We start from the raw sequence: 25,942 nt of genomic DNA, 5'->3' as shown, positions 1-25,942 counted from the left end.
ATTTATTTAAATCTAATGACTTTAAATTAGTGTAAAACTTATTAGTTTTACATCTTTTTAGGATCGTTGGATGAGAGAAATTAAAGGCTAAGATTAATAATAGAAAATGAGAAGATATTCATTGGAAAAAACAAATTAATCACAACCTTTTTAGGATCATTGGTTTTCATTTATCAAACGATCCTAAATATGTATAAAACTAAAAGAGTTTTACTTTGGGTAACAAGATCCTATCCCATATATATTGATCAAAACACAAATTTATTAATGGCGCGACCTCTATTATAGTCATCTAAATCTTGATAATCACTTAAAAGAAAAGTCAAAAGAATAGACATATTGAGAGTGATTATTTATATATAGACCTATCTAGTGGTTGGATTACTTGTTAAAATCTGATTATCCATTTAAAATTTGGAAAGATTTTGATAAAATTATTAAAATAAAAAAATAAATTTTAAAAATAAAAATAATTTGAAAGCATAATAACAAAAATAAATGTGATCATCAATTAAATGTTTTATTAGTTGTGCTTATACATACAGATTTAGTTGATTGTATTTGTGTAATAACTGTTTCTCTCTCTCTCTCTCTTGTTGGATAAAAGGAAGGGATAATGAAAGCAGCAAATAAAAGTCTTCTTGAAGAGGTAATAAGAAAAGCAATGACAATGGTCAAATTTTAAGAGTATTTTAAGGATTATTTGCATATAAATTTATATTTTGTTAGTTATATAATGTTATTATTTGAACATTATTTATAACGATATCATTAATTTTATTAATAATATATGAAACTTAAATTTTATATATTATTAATCCATCAAACATAAACGAATGACTGACAAAAGGTTTTTTTATTTGTTTAGAGATTGAGGAGAATATCAGCAACACTGACTCTACTACAATGACCACTAATATGCTGCACCCACTAACCATAGCAAACAACATATTTTAAGTTTAATGTATTCTTCCATATATAAATTAGTGATTAAGAGTTAGTATAAAACTGAATTATCAAGCGTTCTTGTTCCTGGTTTTTCCCTCTTCGTGTGATGAAATTAAGTGTTGAATAAAGTGTGCCAGGTAGTTGATGTATTTTTGAAACCTATTGGGTTGCTTTTAGTTTTAATTTTGATTATAAAATAGATATACTTACTAGGCCTTTTTAATTTATTTATTTTACAAGTAAATGAAATTATTGATGAAATTTAAATCTTAATTCTTGTCGATATATATAATAAATTATACATAAGCAAAGCTTCTCACTTATTAATCTTAAATGCATTTGTTACCTTCATATATTAAGGATGCAGTTTGCACAGATTGACGGAGATAATTTGTTGATATTTGAACTATAATTCCATATCATGCAATCTCTGTGTTACATGTGATCATTAAAACATGCATATAGTACGTAATATGCATGCATTACAATCACCATCGACGTGTTAAGATTCTTAATGATTGTAATTGTTGATATAATTGTAAATTTCTGGTTGAAAGAGTGCAGCCGATTTTCCAGTATAGTATGAAACCACATATTGCACAAAATGGGTATTCAGGATTCCATCTCTCAAATGCAGCAATGATGAAACCATCAAAGAGAGATTAGATTCCACTCTTCGATCTCAATAAGGTCGAAACTTCCGTGCGGCTCTCATCTGTTGAATCCGCTTCTTATCCTGCTCAAATTTGCTTTGGAGTGTCAAAAGTTCTGCAAGGAGAAAAAAAGGTTATGTAAATCCATTGTGTCGGCATTCATAGGTAAAAAGGAAACTTCTACAATCAACCAGACATGCACATACAACAACATTCTTCCATCATAGACATTGCCCGAAAGCAGAACATCGAAGTAAAGGCCATTTTGAGGGATCTGGATCCCCTTCATTACTATTCAAATATAAATAATGATGATGATCAGTGTATTTGAAAATAAATAATGAAACAATCTCGACTCCACTTCGAGCATGCAGTGCCCATCTAGATCCTCCTGCCAACTACGTTGTTCGAATTTAGGCTAAGTGTGGGAAGGTGTGCTTAAGCTTTTCCATGATTTTGGAAGGTCTTTTGAGGGTCATATCCCTCGTACAGAAGTCTGAAGGATACAAGTGTTTCAAGCAAAATGAATTCTGGACAAGCATAGCCTGCCGGTTGCCTAGCACGCATAATTTTGAGAGACTATACTACATACAATTTATGTGAATTTATTAAAGCAGAAAAGAGACGTGTAAAGTTATGTTCAATTACCAGCAGCTAATCCTAACCTCTACACCCTACAACTTAACTGAAACCCACCAGAAAATGTTCATAATAAACTCAATAGTGACATCTTGGTATAAAAAAAGGGGGAGAAAACAAATTTAGTGTCATTCATACCATTCCTCTGGGTTTCTCTTTTCTGAAAGCGGTAGAAATCAGAGACCTCTTTGTTCTTCTTCTTAGCTAATTTCTCCTCCACAGCAGCCTGGGAAAAAGAACCTACCGTAGTTCCACTTTCGGAGTCTGTGGTCTTTTTCCTTCCTTTATGATGTTCAACAAGTATCCATCCCCCTTCCGTAAGACGAGCCTCCTTTTCTTTCTTTTCCTATATCACCATAATGACCAAAAATAGTAAATAACAAGAAAAACATTTCTAACAATGTGTCAAGGGTGCAAGGTGCGGTGTAGTTATTGAAATCCTTATATTCCATGTGCCAAAAAGTGCAAAAGGATGCTCAGCTACCTGTGTACAAGTGCATGTGGAATAAGCTAAAATATATAATTATGTAAATCCTACGAAGCATGCAAAATTTCATTCTTTTGTTGGCCAATATGCATGATTGTCTAACAGTCTCGAATTTGTCATTGAATATTCAAACGTTGAGAAGTAGAGAGTTTGATGTTTTCTCCTTATACAACCTTTTTTTTCTCTTTTTATCTACTGTCTCATAAAAAAGGCACCTAGGCATACCAAGTGCATTCCTCTGATCAAACGCACCTTGCCTAAAAGGTCTTGACGTATGTTTTTGTCGTGTAATGCTAAGGTAAACACCTTGACAAAACTGGTACTGCTATGATTCAACATAAATACCAAGAAGAAAAATACCTGTTCAAGTTTTTCCTCGTATGCAATTATAAAGTCGTCAATCCTTTGTTGCAATACCTTCAAGCCAGGTCTGCTTTGGTGGTAGTCTGTAAACCATTCTGCAGTTTAAGAAAACTTGCCTATCAAATGTCTATAAAACAATAAACTTGTCTATCAACTGATAATGGAAAATACATGATCAAACTAGAATCCAAATAAGAAAAGGCATGCTAACATCAATTAAAAAAATTCTGGCTTTACCTATAAGTTTGGCAATTGCAATATCGCCTACTATGGCGCATATACTAAACGAAGATAGGAAGAAGACTTAAACTAATAAGTTTCAGAGCAAAATTCGGAATATTAACAATACTGCTTTGGAAGTTTATCTCTACTGCAATACCAAACGCTAAAAATCTTCAAAGGGAAGTCAACAGTTTCATACTTTTCATTCCTTTTGAGCAATCATCGTCTCCAGAAGGTATTTCATAAACTTCATCCTCCTGAGCTGCTTTACTCTTGTCCACCAACTGACCATTTGATTTCTTTTTTCTATCTTTCCTAAATTTGTCTACAAGGAAAACAAAAACAAAAACCAAAAATTATTATGTAAACATCAAAGAGCAATTGCAATATTAAAGTTGATTAAATTCTAAATAAACCAAAAGAAAAGCCCATGCATTTACAACTTTTGGTCTTACTTTCATAATGGAATCTGCAAATGCAATGTTAGAGTTGATGAAATTCTAAGTAAACCAAACAAATCCTATCAATTATTTAGAACCTGTGGCTTTTAATCTTTAGAAAATTTTAATTTTCTTTAAAAAAAAAATTTATAAAAAAAGTCTCACCTTGAGCATGAACTTCGTTCTCATCAACAAGCTTATCAACGGTTCCAACGCTAGCGTTTTTCTCTTTACTTTTTCTTTTCGTCTTACTTAATTTATCCTTTTTCTTCCCTTGTTTGGTTGCAACTAAAATTCTCCACTGAAACAAACGAAACAAAAGAAGTAAACCCATCGCAGAAAAGCTAAATAAATATATACAAAGATCATTCAAAGGCAAATCAGCAGAAAAATTTCCATTGACATTAACCCATATGAAAATCTTCGGCGATACCAACAGAATTAGCCTGCTCTTTACTTGTTTTCTTCTTCATCGTACTTCTTAAAAGTTTCAACTTTCTTCCAAGCTTAAAATAGCTGCTGCAATGGTGAATGAGGAGATCGAAAGCGCAGAGAAAAGGGGTGAGTTCTAGTTAGGGCAATTAGACTAATATAAGTAAGGGTAAAGTACACATATTGTCCCTTGACTATAGGATATCACTTTATTAAGTACCTCGATTATTAAAAGTTATAAAATAATCTTTCGATTATAGAATGTTATTTTATTAAGTCTCTCGACTATTAAAAGTTACAAAATAGTCACATAACTATTCATTATGTTTCAAACTCGTCCATTTTCATTAAAAATTGACAGTTGTCTCAGTTGAACTTTAACATGATGATTGGGTATAATATTCGTTTAATATTTTAGAATTAGATTTTATCATATCACAATTAGCATGTTAACGTTTAGGTTAGAATACCGTCAATTTTTTAACAAAAATGATGAGTTTTGAACATAATAAATAGTCAGGTGATATATTGTAACTTTTAATAGTTGAGGGACTCAACAAAGCAACACTCAATAGTTAAAGGATTATTTTGTAACTTTTAAAAGTCGAGTGACTTAATAAAGTAGTATCTTATAGTCGGGACCATTTATGTGATTTACCCTATAAATAATTGGGTTTTTTAGGGTTAAGAGAATTTAAAACATTAAAACCCAAAGCCCAAGATAGTTCAAGCCTAACTCTTCAAGCCAGTCCAAATTAGGGTTGTAAACGAGTCGAGTCGAGTTTGAGTATTGCTGAGCTCGACTCGACACGAAAACTCTGCAATGAAGCTCAACTCGACTCGAAAACTCGCGATCCTAAAATTTTCAAGCTCGACTCCAACTTGAAATCATGAATTGAAGCTCATAAAAGATCGAAAAGGAAAAAATCATAAATTTAACTTAATTAAAGCCTGAAACTCGAACATGAAAACCTTATAGTACATTTTTAAAAAAATCAAATCATAAATGTTAATATTATTAATAATTTTTTTAAAATAAAATCTTAATATATTATATTTTCGAGTTGCTCACTAGTTTTTCGAGTCGAGTATCAAGTTGCTCATTTCGGCTCGTTAAGAACTCGAGTCGAGTCCATTCGAGTCGAGTATTTGTCTAGCATTGACCGAGTCGATTTCTAGTAACTCATGATCTGTCTCGTCTCATTTACAGTCCTAGAATAAATTATTACAAAAAAATGTAAATAAAACAAGGAATTCAAGTTTTCAGTATATTGTTAATTGTTTCAATCAATCCATTCACTCGGGCACCCACCATGACTCCAGAGATCGAAGCTTGGGAGTATGTTTCCCTTCTCTGTTTTTTTGGTCAAAAATGGATGTGGCAGCCGGCTGCTAGTGAAATTATTTGGCAACATGGGCGGCTGTTTAAAAATCAATAAATAGGCAGCTATTATTGAAATGAAAATGAGAATATTACAACTTTAGTCATTGCATTTTTAGGGTATTTACAAGATTAGTCCCTAAGCTTCAACTATAAATACTCTAACCCATTTAGCTTCAAAATCATCCCAAAATCCCAAATCATTTATTTCTCCCAATATTAGAGAGCTTTCTTGTGAGTAGTGAGTGTTTTGTAAACACCTGTAAATTTTCTCTCTTAGTAAAAGATATGTAGTAGTCCGGAGACGTAGGCACAATTGACTGAACTCCGTTATCAATTTCAGGTATTATTTTTTCACTTTTATTTCGCATTCTCACTAATATGGTTATAGGGAAATTACTCGTTACTTGTTTTTTTCACAACACCTGGTAATCAAAGCTTTTGGTTGTGAATTTTGTAAATTTTTTGCGATGTTACTATTTACATGAATAGTGAATTTCGTGAATAGTAAAATTTTGTTAGCGATACGAATTTGTCGAAGGAGGTGTTCTAATACACGGCGGTTCGTGAAAATTATCAGAACGATCCAAAGAAGCCAGATTTGAGTGGGAGCGATGGCTGCAGATGAAGGGAATGTGAAAATTAAAAAGTTCGATGGTGCAGACTTTGGCATTGGAAGATGCAGATTGAAGATTTTTTGTACCAGAAAAATCTATATCAACCTCTCTCAGAAAAGCAATATGAGGGTATGAAGAATGAAGACTAGGCTCTTCTCGACAACAAGCCCTCGGAGTTATCCGACTGACGTTGTCCCGCAATGTTGCTTTTAACATAGCAAAGGAAAAGACCACGACGGGTCTTATGGCGGCTCTCTCCAGTATGTATGAGAAGCCATCAACCTCAAACAAAGTTTACTTGATGAGGCGATTATTCAATTTGCAGATGGCAGAAGGGGCATCAGTGTCTCAACACCTGAATGAACTCAACACAATCACAACCCAGTTGAGTTCCATGGAAATTGAATTCGATGATGAAGTTTGAGCTTTAATTCTCTTATCATCTCTACCAGATAGTTGGAATGTTACTGCTACAGAAGTCAGTAGCTCGTCGGGAAACAACAAATTAAAATTCGACGATGTTCGGGATCTGGTACTGAGCGAAGAAATTCGACGGAAAGAATCGGATGAAGCATCAACCTCCTCAGCCTTGTACACAGAGTCCAGAGGGAGAACTTCAGAAAGAAATTCAAATTGTGGCATATCCAAATCTAGAACGGGAAAATCAAGAACGGGAAAGAAAGATTTTACCTGTTATAACTGCGGCAAGAAGGGTCACTTTAAAATAGATTGTCGAGCACCGAAGAAAAATATCGGCGCACAGAAATCTGCCAACGTGACAGATGAGACAGGTGATGTCATGATTCTAAGCGTCAACAGTCCGATTGAATCATGGATCTTGGATTCAGGGGCATCTTTCCACTCCACCCCATGTCGAGAAATCATGGAGAACTATGTCAGTGGTGATTTTGGGAAGGTTCATCTAGCTGATGATGAAACATTATAGATTGTTAGAAAAGGAGACATCCGATTAAAGTTGCCAAACCAGACCACCTGGACGCTGAAAGGAGTAAGACATATTCCTAGCCTCAAAAGAAATTTGATTTCTGTAGGACAACTTGATAGAGAAGGATATAGCACAACTTTTCAGGCTGTAAATGGAAGATCACCAAATGAGCACTTGTCATTGATCGTGGTAAGAAGACTTGTACTCTCTATGTAACCTCAAATTTTGAGAATATCATTGCTGCGGTAGATGCTGATGGAAAATCAAACCTATGGCACCAAAGGCTTGGCCATATGAGCGAGAAAGGGATGAAGGCACTTTTTTCAAAAGGGAAGTTGCCGGATCTAAAGAATGTAGATGTCGGACTATGCGAGGATTGCATCTTTGGAAAACAAAAGAAAGTCAGCTTTGCAAAGATTGGTAAGACACCCAAGGCTGAAAAGTTAGAGTTGGTTCATACTGATGTATGGGGACCATCTCCAGTTCTATCTCTTGCAGGCTCATTATATTATGTCACCTTCATCGATAATTCTACGAGGAAGGTGTGGGTTTATTTTCTGAAGAAGAAATCAGAAGTCTTTGATACCTTCAGAAAATGGAAGGCCATGGTGGAAAATGAGACTTGTCTAAAAGTTAAGCGGTTGAGGTCTGACAATGGAGGAGAGTACAGAAATCGTAGATTCAGAGATTTCTACGCAAACAATGGGATCAAGATGGAGACAACAGTTCCCATGACACCGCAGCAGAATGGCGTAGCAGAGAGCATGAACATAACTCTGAATGAACATGCCAGAAGCATGAGAATACATACTGGATTACCCAAATTTCTATGGGCTGAAGCTATCAACACTGCAGCTTACCTGATCAACCGTGGGCCCTCAGTTCCCTTGGATGGTGGAATACCAGAGGAAGTTTAGAGCAAGAAAGAAATAAACCTTTCACACTTAAGAGTGTTTGATTGTATTTCTTATGTACACATAGACTCTGCTGAAAGAAGTAAAATTGATGCTAAGTCCAACAAATGTGCCTTTATTGGTTATGGTGGTGATGAGTTCGGTTACCAGTTTTGGGACTACGAAAATTGGAAGATCATTAGAAGCAGAGATGTCATTTTCAATGAGAATGTGATGTACAAAGACAGGTTAACTGTAGAATCAAGTAGCTCCAATACCGAAGCTGGAACAAAGGAATTTGCTGAGTTTGAGGAGATTTCTAGAAATGATGTTCAAATCAAACCTGAAAAGAAGAACCAGGTACACCAGAACTGAGACGCTCCTCCAGAATTCCTAAACTAACCCAACGATATTCTCTTTCTTTGCACTACTTGTTGTTGACTGACAATGGTGAACCAGAGTGCTATGATAAAGCAATGCAAGTGAATGATTCAGTCAAGTGGGAGTCTTCCATGAAAGATGAGATGGACTCGCTTATGTCAAATCAGACGTGGGAATTAGCTGAATTACCACCAGGCAAGAAAGCGCTCCATAACAAGTGGATTTACAGGATCAAAGAAGAGCATGATGGGAGCAAACACTACAAAGCAAGATTTGTTATCAAAGGTTTTCAGCAGAAAGAATGTATTGACTACAATGAAATTTTCTCTCCAGTCATAAAACTGTCTACAATCAGACTGGTGTTGAAAATTGTAGCTGCAGAAAATTTACATCTTGAGCAGTTAGATGTGAAGACAATTTTCTTTCATGGTGATTTGGAGGAAGAAATCTATATGAGGTAACCAGAAGGCTTCATAGAGTCAGGCAAGAAAAATATGGTATGTAGGTTGAAGAAGAGCTTATATGGTTTAAACTTAGCTCCTAGACAGTTGTACAAGAAGTTCGATAGCTTCATGGGTAACAATGGTTTTACCAGATGCCAAGCAGATCATTATTGCTACATCAAGAGGTTCTAAAATAGCTTCATTATTTTATTGTTGTACGTTGATGACATGCTCGTTGCAGGCTCAGACATGCAAGAGATTATAAACTTGAAGCAAAAATTGTCGAAGAAGTTTGCTATGAAAGATCTGGGCACTGTAAAGGAGATTCTTGGGATGAGGATCAAGAGAGACACAAAGTCAGGGACTTTGATATTATCACAGGCTGAGTACATCAACAAAGTACTCTCCAGGTTCAACATGCAAGATGCTAAACCAGTAAGTACACCTTTAGGTGTTCACTTCAGACTCTCCAAAGAACAGTCACCAAAGACGGAGGAAGAACGTGCACACATGATAAAGGTGTCGTATGCCTCAGCAATTGGAAGTCTGATGTATGCCATGGTTTGTACCAGACTAGATATTGCTCAAGCAGTGGGAGCTGTTAGTAGGTACATGAATAATCCGGGCAAGGTACACTGGGAAGCAGTCGAATGGATCCTCAAATATCTACGGAGTACTACAAACAAAACACTTTGTTTCAAAGGTGGAGATACGATATTGACAGGATATGTAGATGCTGACTTAGCCGGAAATGTTAACATCAGAATAAGCACTACAGGGTATGTCTATACTCTAGGAGGAACCGCAGTGAGTTGAGTTTCTCAACTACCAAAGATAGTTGTTCTCTCCACAACTGAAGCATATGTCACTGTTACGGAAGCCAGCAAGGAGATGGTTTGGCTCCAAAGTTTCTTGGAAGAGTTAGGCAAGAAACAAGAAAATAATGTCTTGTAATGCGATAGTCAAAGTGTTATCCATCTAGCAAAGAATCCGTATTTTCATTCCAGGACGAAGCACATACAATTGCGATATCATTTTATCCGGTCTCTTCTGGAAGATGGGATTTTGAAACTTGAAAATATCAGTGGAGCTCAAAATCTGGCAGACATGTTGAAAAAGACGGTGACTACGGACAAACTGAAGTTGTGTTCAGCTTCAGTTGGCATGCTAGAATAACAAGACCAGAAATGTTGTAGCATTGATCGAGGAGTGAAAACAGATTAAAATCAGTCTTCAAGTGGGAGATTGTTGGTCAAAAATAGATGTGGCAGCCGGCTGCTAGTGAAATTATTTGGAAATATGGGCGGCTGTTTGAAAATCAATAAATGGGCATCTATTGTTGAAATAGAAATGGGAATATTACAACTTTAGTCATTGTATTTTTTAGGGTATTTATAAGATTAGTCCCTAAGCTTCAACTATAAATACCCTAACCCATTTAGCTTCAAAATCATCCCAAAATCCCAAATCATTTCTTTCTCTCAATACTAGAGAGCTTTCTTGTGAGTAGTGAGTGTTTTGTAAATACCTGTAAATTTTCTCTCTTAGTAAAAGATCTGCAGCAGTCCGAAGACGTAGGTACAATTGGCTGAACTCCGTTATCAATTTCGGGTATTATCTTTCCGCTTTTATTTCACATTCTCACTAATCTGGTTATAGGGAAATTACTTGTTATCATTTATTTCCCAACATGTTTATGTTTTGTTTTTTATTTTCTCGTTTTCTGCATCTGGGTAATGCCAAAGATACTTTCATGAATTTCCAACAATTTTTTTGTTTTGGTTGTTTCGATCTCGTTTCTCGTTGGTCAACATTATTAAGATTGTGCTCCAATTTTGTAAAGAAAATTCGTTGCATCAAACGTTTCAAACTCTACAAAACGAGTGCCAGGTTTCTCTGAATACCGTCGACAGTATTAAAACCATTGTTGCTGATATTAACAGTGGAAGATGGGAAGCCATCTTGCCTCAAGTGGCTCAACTTAAGCTCCCAAGGAATAAACTGGAGGACTTGTATGAGGAGGTTTGGGCTCGTATCCTCCATTACTCTGGGAACTAGTTTTTCGTACCCATTGCTTTGTAATTCTTATAGAACAATTACTTTAGCATTGGATCAGGTGCTTCCTCTTTGTGCTCAGTCAATTTATAAGTTGCAAAGCCCAAGTGTTCCATGAATCCGTTGATTAATATGTTTCTTGATTCAATACACATGATCCCTTCTTGTGATATTTGAGCCTAAACGAGCATACTTTCTTATTCTTGCTCATTGTTTGATTGAGTGCGCCGTATCAATTTTGATATTCTAGAACTTGTGATTAAATACATATCGAGACCACATGTTGAAACTTTATATTTTAAGATGATTAGGGCACTTAGGATTAACTCACTTCTCTACCTAAATTACCTGCCCATTTTATATCCACTAGTGAATCAATCTTGAGTCTTTACCATTTTCTTTGTTTTACCACATTACAAAACCCGAAACCTTTCAATTTTATTTTCACCATCCCTTGTTACCCTATTCGAGACAGGAGATAGATTTGTTCCACGAACGGAAAATCAAGAGAAGAAAAATGAAGCATCCAAAATAATCAAACAAAGCGTTCGAACAAAAAACCAAAAAAATAACCGAAAAGCAACAACGAAAATTGAAACAAGAAAATGGGAGAAAAAGGAAAATTTTGATTTTTTAAATACGATTCTTCGAATGTGTTTACTTTGTTGAATTTGTGGCTTGAACACATATATTTTACATCTCTTTTTGACTTTTGAACCTAATTTTTCGGCCTTATCCCTACCCCAAACTAAACCCCATTACAAACTTATTAAAAGACTCTTTGATTAATTGTATCTTGTTCGAATGAGTGGTGGAAACTTGATTTTCTTAGCCTATGATAATGTCTTTATTAATCCCGCTTTTGAGCGATTTCTTTTACCTTAAACACTTCAAGTGATAATAAGTGAATCCTTGTGAGGTATTGAGTCTTATTACATTGAAATTGATGAACAATTGGGATATCTAGTCTTATACTTAAAATTCTTACTATTTGTACCTATTTGCTTAATTGTTACATTGTTTCCGATAATAAATGTGATCATTAGCTTGTTTGGTTTTCCTTGGTACATTGTGAGATGAAAGATTAATAATTTGAGATTTTGATAAATTGATTAAGGAATGCTTGAGGACAAACATTGAATAAGTGAGGGGGAATTTAATGAGTATTTTATTTGATTAATATTTTGTTATTAATTGATATATTTATCTCCTTTTATAGTTCTAATTTAGGTTATTTATTATCGAATCTGTGCAGGACTCTATTTCCCAATAAACAATCATTAAAAGGCGAATTAAATAAATTTTCCTATTTTTTGGGAGAAGTTGGCACCAACTATGTTTAGAAGATCGATCCAAGCACAATCTCTGATTAGATAATTCAGTTTGCAAGATCAAAGGAGAAAAGCAAGGTGAACCACAATTCTTTAGGAATTAAAAGTTATAATTAAATTCAAACATCTTAGATTTTATTATTTATTTAATTAGGATTTTTGTTTGCTTAAAATTTTGATTACGATTTTAATTATTTATTATTAGGATTTTTAGTTTACTATATGTCAGGAATTTAAGTGTTTTAATTTTCTTGAGAATTAGTATTTTGTTTCCTTCAGATTTTCTCAAGCTATAAATATCCATCAGGGTGAAACTTGACAGATGTACAAGTTTAGAATTCGATATAGAACCGGTACTAGTTTTTCTTTAGTTTTGGATTTTTAGTTTAATAAGAACCTTTTTCTTCTTCATCTTCTTTCTTTCTACACACCAAGCATGATCTCCACCATGCTTGGCTAAACTTTTTCTTAGTCGATAGATGAGCAATGATTTGATTCGATCTAGTGAGAGTTGCAAAGGCACATCACATCTTCAAATTATTTCATGATTTTTGGAAGAAAAAAAATGAGAGGCAATCGACTTTCCTTCAAACATCTTAACACTTTCAACCCAAAGAGCAAGCATTGGTTTGATCTAGGTTTTGATCTACAATTGGGGAGGAGAATCGACTTGTAGAAAGTTTAATTCCCTAAGAACAAACTTAGTGGCAGTTCGCTAAGGGAAATCAAGATCGGGTTCAAATCTCATTGAGACAACATAATCCGAGCATGAGCTTTTTCAGTTCTAATTCTCATTGATATACATTGTTAAATTCTGTTATTTTATTTGTTGAGAATGTTTTATTCATTTATTTTTTTAGTATTAGTTTATATTTTAATTTGTATATTATTTATTTAATTAGATGAATGATCGTATATTAGATCCAAACAAGGGCTATATTTCAAGGATTGACTTTGAAAAATTAGTTCACCGAAGAGAATAGCAAGTTACAAGGGTTGGGTCTTATAGACTGTAACCGACAAGTATCCAAAGTAAAATCTATTTCAGTGATCGAGACAGATTGGGGCAAAGCGAGCTGGATGCTAACTCTCATCTTATTTAATTCTCTACAATTTACTTTTATTACTTTTGTTACTTATTTTATTTTATTTAGTTTACTTGATTGTTTTAAACTCTCCTCTTTTAAATTATTTGTTTTACAGTTTTCTTGGTTCAAGATCAAATCAAATCAGAATTAGAAATTTCTAAATCCCTGTGGACCGACACCATTTTTTTTAAAAGTGATACTTTGTATTTAAAGGAGAATACAAAGTACACTACCCCAAGGACCTCATTAAAAAACCTCTCTATACCTATCTGGAGGAAAAAGAGTGAACCTTAAGGTAGAACAAACGATACAAACTAGATCAAACAATACAACATACACAATCACTTAACCTACGAACAACTAAGTGGAAGAAATCAAACCGCATACCCTTCCCCTGCCCATACACTCTACTAAGACCTGCATACAAGGATAGTAACAAATCAACCCATAGCAATACCATTACACCTAACAGACCATAATTCGATTCTACAAAATCCAAACATTACAAATGACAACTAGGAACTCTGACCACGCATCTACAGAATCATCAACTGATAACGAAAGATTTCGGACTCCTAACAAAGTCTTGCACATAGGGAATTAACGATGGCCATAGGAACTTCGCCCATACCCCTACCTATATTAAAATTTTAGTAAAAATTTGTTTTGCCGAGAACACAGTTATATGGAATCTGGCTTTATTTATGCATCGCCAAATAACCCAAATCAGTCCAAAGAAACCAAGTTGCCACAAAATCCGAACTTTTTTCCTGACTCGTTGAGAGAACCAAACCTCTAGTAACTATTTTATATTTACAAGGATAACTAAATTCACTTTCCACACTCTACACCATCGTTTCCATACTTTCCAAACAATCCCACATATACATAAAACATGATTTATCGATTCCGGATCTTGATTGCATAAAAGACATCTCAATTGTTCAAGATTCTTAACACCTCTTTTTTCCAATTCTACAATGACCGTTATTTTTTGATGAACATCTCTCCACACAAATGCAGCTACTTTGGGAGAAGGCAATTTGAACCATACCAATTTCCATATGTGATTTTCCACCATTCCACCGCATGCCATCTTTAAGCAATAAGCTTTAGGAGTATACTTCCTACCTACCGCACCCAACAATTTCAGTTTATCAACTCCTTGACTATCACTAACAGCTTTGTTCAGAACTTGAATGAAAATCAACCACACAGATTTTTCCCATTCGAACAGGGGTCTTCTCAGCTTAATACTCCAAAACCATGCTCCATTTTCCCATCTTCCAAACTCACTTATCTTTCCGAGCTTTCTTACCGCAATCGCATAAATTCTCGGGAACGCATATTTAAGTGAAACCTGATCGGTCCAATAATCTGTCCAAAATTCAATTTTTCTTCCATCTCCCATAACACATTTCATCTTAGACATTAGATCCACCTCATAAGAAATAATCGAATTAACAATGCTACGCCAAATCTAATACGAATTTCTGTGATTGACTGCCCTCGGAATAATGAAATGAAGATCATATTTATACTTGGTAACAATATTTTTTCTCCACAAGCTATCAACTTCAACACTAAATCTCCAAATCCACTTATTTAGCAAGGCACGATTTCTAGTTTTGATATAAAAAAACATAACCCACCATGTGATTTCGGACCACAGATGTTATTCCATTTAACCCAGTGAATGCACCTATCTGACTGGGAATTCCACAGAAAATTAGCCATATATTTATTTATCTGCTCGGCAATTGATATGGATATAGGAAAAAATATATAATACACAGGAAGATTTACCAAAACTGATTTTATCAAAGTTACTCTACCAACAAATAATAAAAATTTACCTTTCCAGCTTTGCAATTGATTCCTGATTTTATCCAATACTGGTTGCCAAAGATTCTTAGAATTTTTCTTCTGACCTACAGCATACCCAAATATTTCGATGGAAGGTCTGTCGCACCACAATAAATCGAACCAGCCCACCTCTTCACAGTTCTCTTCTCCACATTGATCCCAAACATCTTTGTCTTTTTCATGTTTAATTTTAATCCGTCAGCTACTCAAAAGATTTTGAGAACATGATTAAAGTTTAAAATCGACGTCTCATTAGTTCGGAAAAAATTAGAAAGCCATCCGCGAATTGAATATGAGATAAGACATAACCTCCATACCCCACTTTAACCCCACCACAAAGACCAATATCAATTGACCTCTTGAACATAGCACTCAAAGCCTTCCCTCACGATATTAAAGAGGAAAGGCGAAAACGGACGACCTTGCCTAAGCCCCTTTTTTATTGAGAAATAATTTGAAGGGCACTCATTAACTAGCATCGAAATCAAAGGAGTCAAAATACACATTTTCACCCAACTCCTCCATCTCCTGCCAAAACCTATCTTGTTAAGGATCAGATTCAAAAAACCCCAATCAACATTATCATACGCTTTACTAAAATCTGCCTTGATCAAAACTGCTTCTTTCTTACTCTTTGACAGCCCATCAATTACCTCATTAGATATTAAAATGCAATCTGATATTTACTTGCCGGCCATAAAAGCAAATTGGTTCTCACCGATCACCTCAGAGATGCACGAACCCATCCTCTTGGCTAAGACTCTAGAAACTATCTTATACAAAATCCCCGCCAACGAAATCGGTCTGGATTCCTCCGTAAAAATAGCCTCCACCTTATTCGGAATGAGATGAATAAAAGACTTATTAAAAGATAAATCTTGAACTCGACCCCAATAAAAATTATGCATAAATGACATGACTTCCCCTTTAATAAACCCCCAGAACCTCTTAAAAAATCCATGTTGAACCCATCCAGCCCTGGAGGTCTTGACCCATCAGACGCCTTAATAGTTAGCCAAACCTCTTCCTCCGAAAATAGGCGTTCAATAAAATGCCTAGATGCAGATTTTAACCTCTTCAGAGGTATTCCGAATCTTTTAAGAGGGACAGTAGACACATCATTATATCCGAAGTGAAAGTAATTAACAAAAGCATTATGCATTCCAACCTGACTTTTGACCACTGAATTCGATACCTTAATTCTGGATATCATATTGATTCTGCCTCGAGAAAAAGCAGAAAGGTGGAAAAATTCGTATTTTTGTCACCTTCTTTAAACCATTTCAATCTAGATTTTTACAGCCACTCATGTTCTTCTTTCCTCACCACAACCCACAACCTTGCCTTAAAAGAATAAATCTCATCCTGAATTGTAATGTTGTTACCCTCAACAATAACTCTATTCTTTAAAATATCAATCTGCCTACCAAGCTCTCCCGTCGAATGAGGAAATTTATGTTTGGCTTCTCTATCCCGAACCTTTGTCGCTTCCTTGACCAACTCTAGAATCTGATTTAGACCATTTTCTTTATTCCCTTCACATAATTCTTTAATTATTCCGAAAAGCTCTGAATCATCCACACAATGGTTAAACCACTTAAACGGTCGATTGAACTTTTTAACCTTATTTTCTTTTAAAATAATTGGCATGTGATCGGATAAGCTTCTAGGTAGAGTGATTTGGGTGAGAATGGGGAACAACTTTACTATATCAGTTGAGACCAAGAACTTGTCAAGCCTACTCGCCTCCAAATTCATACCACCCCTGAACCATGTATTCTAACTTCCCACAATTGGAACTTCAACAAGATCCCAAGTATAGATAAATTCCTCAAACATATTCATGACTGTCTGTTGATCACATACCCCTACTCTTTCATACTTCGCTCTTACAACATTAAAATCACCTCCCACTATAACAGGAGAATTCAAATCAGTGATCACAACATTCAAATTCTCAAAAAAAAATATTTCCTTTCACCTTGTACATTCGAACCATAAATGTTAACAAAACCTATATCCTTATTGAACCTTACTAATCTACCCTTTATAGCTAAAATTCTTCTCATCACAATTTGATTGCTCATAGCAAACATATTCGAGTCCCACAAAGAAATAAGACCAACAGATGCTCCTTCACCAGGCGAACACAATAGATCCTTAGAAAACTTTCCTTTTAATATTCTTTCTAAGAAACTGCTATCCTCGGATATTTTTGACTCTTGCAACAAGACCACATCAACCTTATTCGACTCAATAACACGAGATTCCTCTCTTATATTTTCTGCTTTCCCCAACCCTCTCACATTCCAGGATAAAACTGACATAGACTCTTCTATATATATAAAAACAACACACAAAGCTAAATACACCAGAAATCAAGGATAGGTTCAAGACTTACTCCTCCTCTCGATTGCTTCCAGCCTATCAATCGTATCTTCTCTCAGGCCAGAGAATTCCACTCCCAAAGCCTCACCTACTTCTAGCGTCATCTCTGTTTCCTTTCCTGATAACCGATTCCCACCCCGAAGCTCCCTACCCCTATTGCCCTTAATTTTCGAACTAATTGTACCCTTCTGTTCTTCTTGCATTCCCTTTTTGTAAAATTTATTCCTTCTGACAATAGATAATCTCGTGGATACACATTTCTTCGATTGTTTTGATCCCTTCGACTTTAGATTTCGAGATAGTTCTGGAGAGATATTACCCTCCGCTTGATTCTAAATCTGGGGAATCCCCTTCATACCCACTTGAGATACGGTCATCCAAGCTTCTTCCACTATTTTGATAGATGAAACTTCCTTAATTAGCACTTTCTGAAGCCTAGAACCGTATGATATGGATTGGTTCTTCCAAATCTGGGCTTGATATCTATTGATTTCCATAAGTCCAAAGCTCTCATATACAGGCTGAAAAGCAGGCCCAATACTAGCCATGATAGGAACATCATGTAATCTCTCTTCTGAGTCACCAAAGTTAACAGTTAAAGTAACAGGGTTGACCTCAACGGCTCCCACTTGTCTCGTACCTTCTTCCAACACACCTTCATCCTTTTCAAATCTCTGACTCACAGACTCGACCTGTTCCATCACCTTCCAACTTTTCACAAACTCAGCCTCTGCAACATTGTCATCTTCGAAAGCCAAATCTTCCGCCTCATCTTACATCGCTGGAAACCACTCTGTACCCCGCCATTGACCCATCTATAAAAGTACGAATATCCTCATGTGGCTCTGTTGATTTTGAAAATATTTCCATTTAATATGATGGAGACTTTATCTGGAATAGAAGACTCAAATTGAACTTCCAACAGAAGTTTCGCAACATCGAACCTCTCCCTTTATCTGGTTTCGTCATCTATCTTAAGGACTTTCCCCCACGAACTACCTAAGTCTTTGAAGAACTTCACACTCTAAATCGAAAAATGTACATCCTTTAAGAAAACCTATACTTTAACCTTAACTTTATTCTCAAACCCTTCCAGGAATTCAAGTTCATCAAACCAAATGCGGATCCAATCCTCCCTACAAGACCAACACGCCTTGCGTTCTCTTCCGCTTTTGAATTGAATGATAACCAGTAAATCATGCCATGGACATACTTTTACTTCAAACCCTTCAGCTCTAAACGTTGTTTGAACAATATCTCAATTATAACTATTCTTAATTTTCCCAACCAAACTGCAATCAATCCACGCTAAATCTTGCTTAGGAATGATAATATTTCCACTATCTACATCAGCCTTAGAATAAGAATTTCGATTAGGATTTTAATTATTTATTATTAGGATTTTTAGTTTACTATATGTCAGGAATTTAAGTGTTTTAATTTTCTTGAGAATTAGTATTTTGTTTCCTTCAGATTTTCTCAAGCTATAAATATCCATCAGGGTGAAGCTTGACAGATGTACAAGTTTAGAATTCGGTATAGAACTGGTACTAGTTTTTCTTTAGTTTTGGATTTTTAGTTTAATAAGAACATTTTTCTTCTTCATCTTCTTTCTTTCTACACACCAAGCATGATCTCCACCATGCTTGGCTAAACTTTTTCTTAGTCGATAGATGAGCAATGACTTGATTCGATCTAGTGAGAGTTGCAAAGGCACTTCACATCTTCAAATTCTTTCTTGATTTTCGGAGGAAGAAAAATGAGAGGCAATCGACTTTCCTTCAAACATCTTAACACTTTCAACCCAAAGAGCAAGCATTGGTTTGATCGAGGTTTTGATCTACAATTGGGGAGGAGAATCGACTTGTAGAAAGTTCAATTCCCTAAGAACAAACTTAGTGGCAGTTCACTAAGGGAAATCAAGATCGGGTTCAAATCTCATTGAGACAACATAATCCGAGCACGAGCTTTTTCAGTTCTAATTCTCATTGATATACATTGTTAAATTCTGTTATTTTATTTGTTGAGAATGTTTTATTCATTTATTTTTTTAGTATTAGTTTATATTTTAATTTGTATATTATTTATTTAATTAGATGAATGATCGTATATTAGATCCAAACAAGGGCTATATTTCAAGGATTGACTTTGAAAAATTAGTTCACCGAAGAGAATAACAAGTTACAAGGGTTGGGTCTTATAGACTGTAACCGACAAGTATCCAAAGTAAAATCTATTTCAGTGATCGAGACAGATTGGGGCAAAGCGAGCTGGATGCTATCTCTCATCTTATTTCATTCTCTACAATTTACTTTTATTACTTTTGTTACTTATTTTATTTTATTTAGTTTACTTGATTGTTTTAAAATCTCCTCTTTTAAATTATTTGTTTTACAGTTTTCTTGGTTCAAGATCAAATCAAATCAGAATTAGAAATTTCTAAATCCCTGTGGACCGACACCATTTTTTTAAAAGGGATACTTTGTATTTAAAGGAGAATACAAAGTACACTACCCCAAGGACCTCATTAAAAAACCTCTCTATACCTATCTGGAGGAAAAAGAGTGAACCTTAAGGTAGAACAAACGATACAAACTAGATCAAACAATACAACATACACAATCATTTAACCTACGAACAACTAAGTGGAAGAAATCAAACCGCATACCCTTCCCCTGCCCATACACTCTACTAAGACCTGCATACAAGGATAGTAACAAATCAACCCATATCAATACCATTACACCTAACAGACCATAATTCGATTCTACAAAATCCAAACATTACAAATGACAACTAGGAACTCTGACCACACAACTACAGAATCATCAACTGATAACGAAAGATTTCGGACTCCTAACAAAGTCTTGCACATAGGGAATTAACGATGGCCATAGGAACTTCGCCCATACCCCTACCTATATTAAAATTTTAGTAAAAATTTGTTTTGCTGAGAACACAGTTATATGGAATCTGGCTTTATTTCTGCATCGCCAAATAACCCAAATCAGTCCAAAGAAACCAAGTTGCCACAAAATTCGAACTTTTTTCCTGACTCGTTGAGAGAACCAAACCTCTAGTAACTATTTTATATTTACAGGGATAACTAAATTCACTTTCCACACTCTACACCATCGTTTCCATACTTTCCAAACAATCCCACATATACATAAAACATGATTTATCAATTCCGGATCTTGATTGCAGAAAAGACATCTCAATTGTTCAAGATTCTTAACACCTCTTTTTTCCAATTCTACAATGACTGGTATTCTTTGATGAACATCTCTCCACACAAATGCAGCTACTTTGGGAGAAGCCAATTTGAACCATACCAATTTCCATATGTGATTTTCCACCATTCCACCGCATGCCATCTTTAAGCAATAAGCTTTAGGAGTATACTTCCTATCTACCGCACCCAACAATTTCAGTTTATCAACTCCTTGACTATCACTAACAGCTTTGTTCAGAACTTGAATGAAAATCAACCACACAAATTTTTCCCATTCGAACAGGGGTCTTCTCAGCTCAATACTCCAAAACCATGCTCCATTTTCCCATCTTCCAAACTCACTTATCTTTCCGAGCTTTCTTACTGCAATCGCATAAATTCTCGGGAACGCATATTTAAGTGAAACTTGATCAGTCCAATAATCTGTCCAAAATTCAATTTTTCTTCCATCTCCCATAACACATTTCATCTTAGACATTAGATCCACCTCATGAGAAATAATCGAATTAACAATGCTACGCCAAATCTAATACGAATTTCTGTGATTGACTGCCCTCGGAATAATGAAATGAAGATCATATTTATACTTGGCAACAATATTTTTTCTCCACAAGCTATCAACTTCAACACTAAATCTCCAAATCCACTTATTTAGCAAGGCACGATTTCTAGTTTTGATATAAAAAAACATAACCCACCATGTGATTTCGGACCACAGATGTTATTCCATTTAACCCAGTGAATGCACCTATCTGACTGGGACTTCCACAGAAAATTAGCCATATATTTATTTATCTGCTCGGCAATTGATATGGGGATAGGAAAAATTGATATAATACACAGGAAGATTTACCAAAACTGATTTTATCAAAGTTACTCTACCAACAAATAATAAAAATTTACCTTTCCAGCTTTGCAATTGATTCCTGATTTTATCCAATACTGGTTGCCAAAGATTCTTAGAATTTTTCTTCTGACCTACAGCATACCCAAATATTTCGATGGAAGGTCTGTCGCACCACAATAAATCGAACCAGCCCACCTCTTCACAGTTCTCTTCTCCACATTGATCCCAAACATCTTTATCTTTTTCATGTTTAATTTTAACCCGTCAGCTACTCAAAAGATTTTGAGAACATGATTAAAGTTTAAAATCGACGTCTCATTAGTTCGGAAAAAATTAGAAAGTCATCCGCGAATTGAATATGAGATAAGACATAACCTCCATACCCTACTTTAACCCCACCACAAAGACCAATATCAATTGACCTCTTGAACATAGCACTCAAAGCCTTCCCTCACGATATTAAAGAGGAAAGGCGAAAACGGACGACCTTCCCTAAGCCCCTTTTTTATTGAGAAATAATTTGAAGGGCACTCATTAACTAGCACCAAAATCAAAGGAGTCAAAATACACATTTTCACCCAACTCCTCCATCTCCTGCCAAAACCCATCTTGTTAAGGATCAGATTCAAAAAACCCCAATCAACATTATCATACGCTTTACTAAAATCTGCCTTGATCAAAACTGCTTCTTTCTTACTCTTTGATAGCCCATCAATTACCTCATTAGATATTAAAATGCAATCTGATATTTACTTGCCGGCCATAAAAGCGAATTGGTTCTCACCGATCACCTCAGAGATGCACGAACCCATCCTCTTGGCTAAGACTCTAGAAACTATCTTATACAAACTCCCCGCTAACGAAATCGGTCTGGATTCCTCTGTAAAAATAGCCTCCACCTTATTCGGAATGAGATGAATAAAAGACTTATTAAAAGATAAATCTTGAACTCGACCCCAATAAAAATTATGCATAAATGACATGACTTCCCCTTTTATAAACCCCCAAAACTTCTTAAAAAATCCATGTTGAACCCATCCAGCCCTGGAGGTCTTAACCCATCAGACGCCTTAATAGTTAGCCAAACCTCCTCCTCCGAAAATAGGCGTTCAATAAAATGCCTAGATGCAGATTTTAACCTCTTCAGAGGTATTCCGAATCTTTTAAGAGGGACAGTAGACACATCATTATATCCGGAGTGAAAGTAATTAACAAAAGCATTATGCATTCCAACCTGACTTTTGACCACTGAATTCGATACCTTAATTCTGGATATCATATTGATTCTGCCTCGAGAAAAAGCAGAAAGGTGGAAAAATTCGTATTTTTGTCACCTTCTTTAAACTTTTTCAATCTAGATTTTTGCAGCCACTCATGTTCTTCTTTCCTCACCACAACCCACAACCTTGCCTTAAAAGAATAAATCTCATCCTGAATTGTAATGTTGTTACCCTCAACAATAACTCTATTCTTTAAAATATCAATCTGCCTACCAAGCTCTCTCGTCGAATGAGGAAATTTATGTTTTGCTTCTCTATCCCGAACCTTGGTCGCTTCCTTGACCAACTCTAGAATCTGATTTAGACCATTTTCTTTATTGCCTTCACATAATTCTTTAATTTTTACGAAAAGCTCTGAATCATCCGCGCAATGGTTAAACCACTTAAACGGTCGATTGAACTTTTTAACCTTCTTTTCTTTTAAAATAATTGGCATGTGATCGGATAAGCTTCTAGGTAGAGTGATTTGGGTGAGAATGGGGAACAACTTTACTATATCAGTTGAGACCAAGAACTTGTCAAGCCTACTCGCCTCCAAATTCATACCACCCCTGAACCATGTATTCTAACTTCCCACAATTGGAACTTCAACAAGATCCCAAGTAGAGATAAATTCCTCAAACATATTCATGACTGTCTGTTGATCACATACCCCTACTCTTTCATACTTCGCTCTTACAACATTAAAATCACCTCCCACTATAACAGGAGAATTCAAATCAGTGATCACAACATTCAAATTCTCAAAAAAAAAATATTTCCTTTCACCTTGTACATTCGAACCATAAATGTTAACAAAACCTATATCCTTATTGAACCTTACTAATCTACCCTTTATAGCTAAAATTCTCCTCAGCACAATTTGATTGCTCATAGCAAACATATTCTAGTCCCACAAAGAAATAAGACCAACATATGCTCTTTCACCAGGCGAACACAATAGATCCTTAGAAAACTTTCCTTTTAATATTCTTTCTAAGAAACCGCTATCCTCGGATATTTTTGACTCTTGCAACAAGACCACATCAACCTTATTCGACTCAATAACACGAGATTCCTCTCTTATATTTTCTGCTTTCCCCAACCCTCTCACATTCCATGATAAAACTGACATAGACTCTTATATATATATAAAAACAACACACAAAGCTAAATACACCAGAAAATCAAGGATAGGTTCAAGACTTACTCCTCCTCTCGATTGCTTCCATCCTATCAATCGTATCTTCTCTCGGGCCAGAGAATTCCACTCCCAAAGCCTCACCTACTTCTAGCGTCATCTCTGTTTCCTTTCCTGATAACCGATTCCCACCCCGAAGCTCCCTACCCCTATTGCCCTTAATTTTCGAACTAATTGTACCCTTCTCTTCTTCTTGCATTCCCTTTTTGTAAAATTTATTCCTTCTGACAATAGATAATCTCGTGGATACACATTTCTTCGATTGTTTTGATCCCTTCGACTTTAGATTTCGAGATAGTTCTGGAGAGATATTACCCTCCGCTTGATTCTAAATCTGGGGAATCCCCTTCATACCCACTTGAGATACGGTCATCCAAGCTTCTTCCACTATTTTGATAGATGAAACTTCCTTAATTAGCACTTTCTGAAGCCTAGAACCGTATGATATGGATTGGTTCTTCCAACTCTGGGCTTGATATCTATTGATTTCCATAAGTCCAAAGCTCTCATATACATGCTGAAAAGCAGGCCCAATACTAGCCATGATAGGAACATCATGTAATCTCTCTTCTGAGTCACCAAAGTTAACAGTTAAAGTAACAGGGTTGACCTCAACGGCTCCCACTTGTCTCGTACCTTCTTCCAACACACCTTCATCCTTTTCAAATCTCTGACTCACAGACTCGACCTGTTCCATCACCTTCCAACTTTTCACAAACTCAGCCTCTGCAACATTGTCATCTTCGAAAGCCAAATCTTCCGCCTCATCTTACATCGCTGGAAACCACTCTGTACCCCGCCATTGACCCATCTATAAAAGTACGAATATCCTCATGTGGCTCTGTTGATTTTGAAAATATTTCCATTTAATATGATGGAGACTTTATCTGGAATAGAAGACTCAAATTGAACTTCCAACAGAAGCTTCGCAACATCGAACCTCTCCCTGTTTCTGGTTTCGTCATCTATCTTAAAGACTTTCCCCCACGAACTACCTAAGTCTTTGAAGAACTTCACACTCCAAATCGAAAAATGTACATCCTTTAAGAAAACCTATACTTTAACCTTAACTTTATTCTCGAACCTTTCCAGTAATTCAAGTTCATCAAACCAAATGCGGATCCAATCCTCTCTACAAGACCAACACGCCTGACGTTCTCTTCCGCTTTTGAATTGAATGATAACCAGTAAATCATGCCATGGACATACTTTTACTTCAAACCCTTCAGCTCTAAACGTTGTTTGAACAACATCTCAATTATAACTATTCTTAATTTTCCCAACCAAACTGCAACCAATCCACGCTAAATCTTGCTTAGGAATGATAATATTTCCACTATCTACATCAGCCTTAGAATAAGAATTCATCATTTTTCCATCAGCTACACTAACATGGATCACCGCATCAGAAGAACCTTCTTTCATAGACTGTTTCCACCCTTCTATTCCACAACTTTTTCCATCAGTCGTCTTTATCCCTCCCAACACTTCCTTGAATGATCTGGAATCTCTAATGGTTGGTTTCCAAACTTTCTTAACATTGTTAACTGGACCCCCCCTCTAATAATAACTATCAACCGCTTTGTCGTGAAAAACCCTAATCTTAAAGTCATCCAATATCCTACCATCCGCTCTAAGCACCGCCGTGTTTGCTTCTGATTTCTTACTATATCTAACGAATGCAAAAGTGGATCTCGCATCTAATCTTTTTCTACTCTTATATGCGATGAAAACATCTTGGACATCACCATAAACCTGAAACACTTCCTTAAGAGTTGGAACATGTATCCTTTTGCTAACATTACTAACAAAGACCGACACCATTCT

At 35.6% G+C, this 25,942-nt stretch overlaps 1 protein-coding gene across 1 annotated transcript; it reads right to left on the bottom strand.

Moving 5' to 3' along the window:
- Positions 1–1,450: 1,450 nt before the first annotated feature.
- Positions 1,451–14,742, bottom strand: LOC120158923. The gene is made up of 8 exons (XM_039169651.1): positions 14,280–14,742; positions 13,826–13,894; positions 13,657–13,736; positions 3,918–4,053; positions 3,512–3,637; positions 3,088–3,185; positions 2,379–2,586; positions 1,451–1,716 (listed from the first exon to the last, which is right to left on the bottom strand). The coding sequence occupies exons 1-8, from the start codon at positions 14,740–14,742 to the stop codon at positions 1,631–1,633; spliced, it is 1,266 nt and encodes a 421-aa protein (XP_039025582.1). The 3' UTR covers positions 1,451–1,630.
- Between the last annotated feature and the right edge of the window lie 11,200 nt (positions 14,743–25,942).

This window comes from Hibiscus syriacus, unplaced genomic scaffold (assembly GCF_006381635.1).
Source record: "Hibiscus syriacus cultivar Baekdansim isolate YM2019G1 unplaced genomic scaffold, ASM638163v2 tig00111332_pilon, whole genome shotgun sequence".
NCBI lineage: Eukaryota > Viridiplantae > Streptophyta > Magnoliopsida > Malvales > Malvaceae > Hibiscus > Hibiscus syriacus.
Note: the sequence above shows the minus strand (reverse complement) of the source record. Positions and strands in the feature narration are given on the sequence as shown.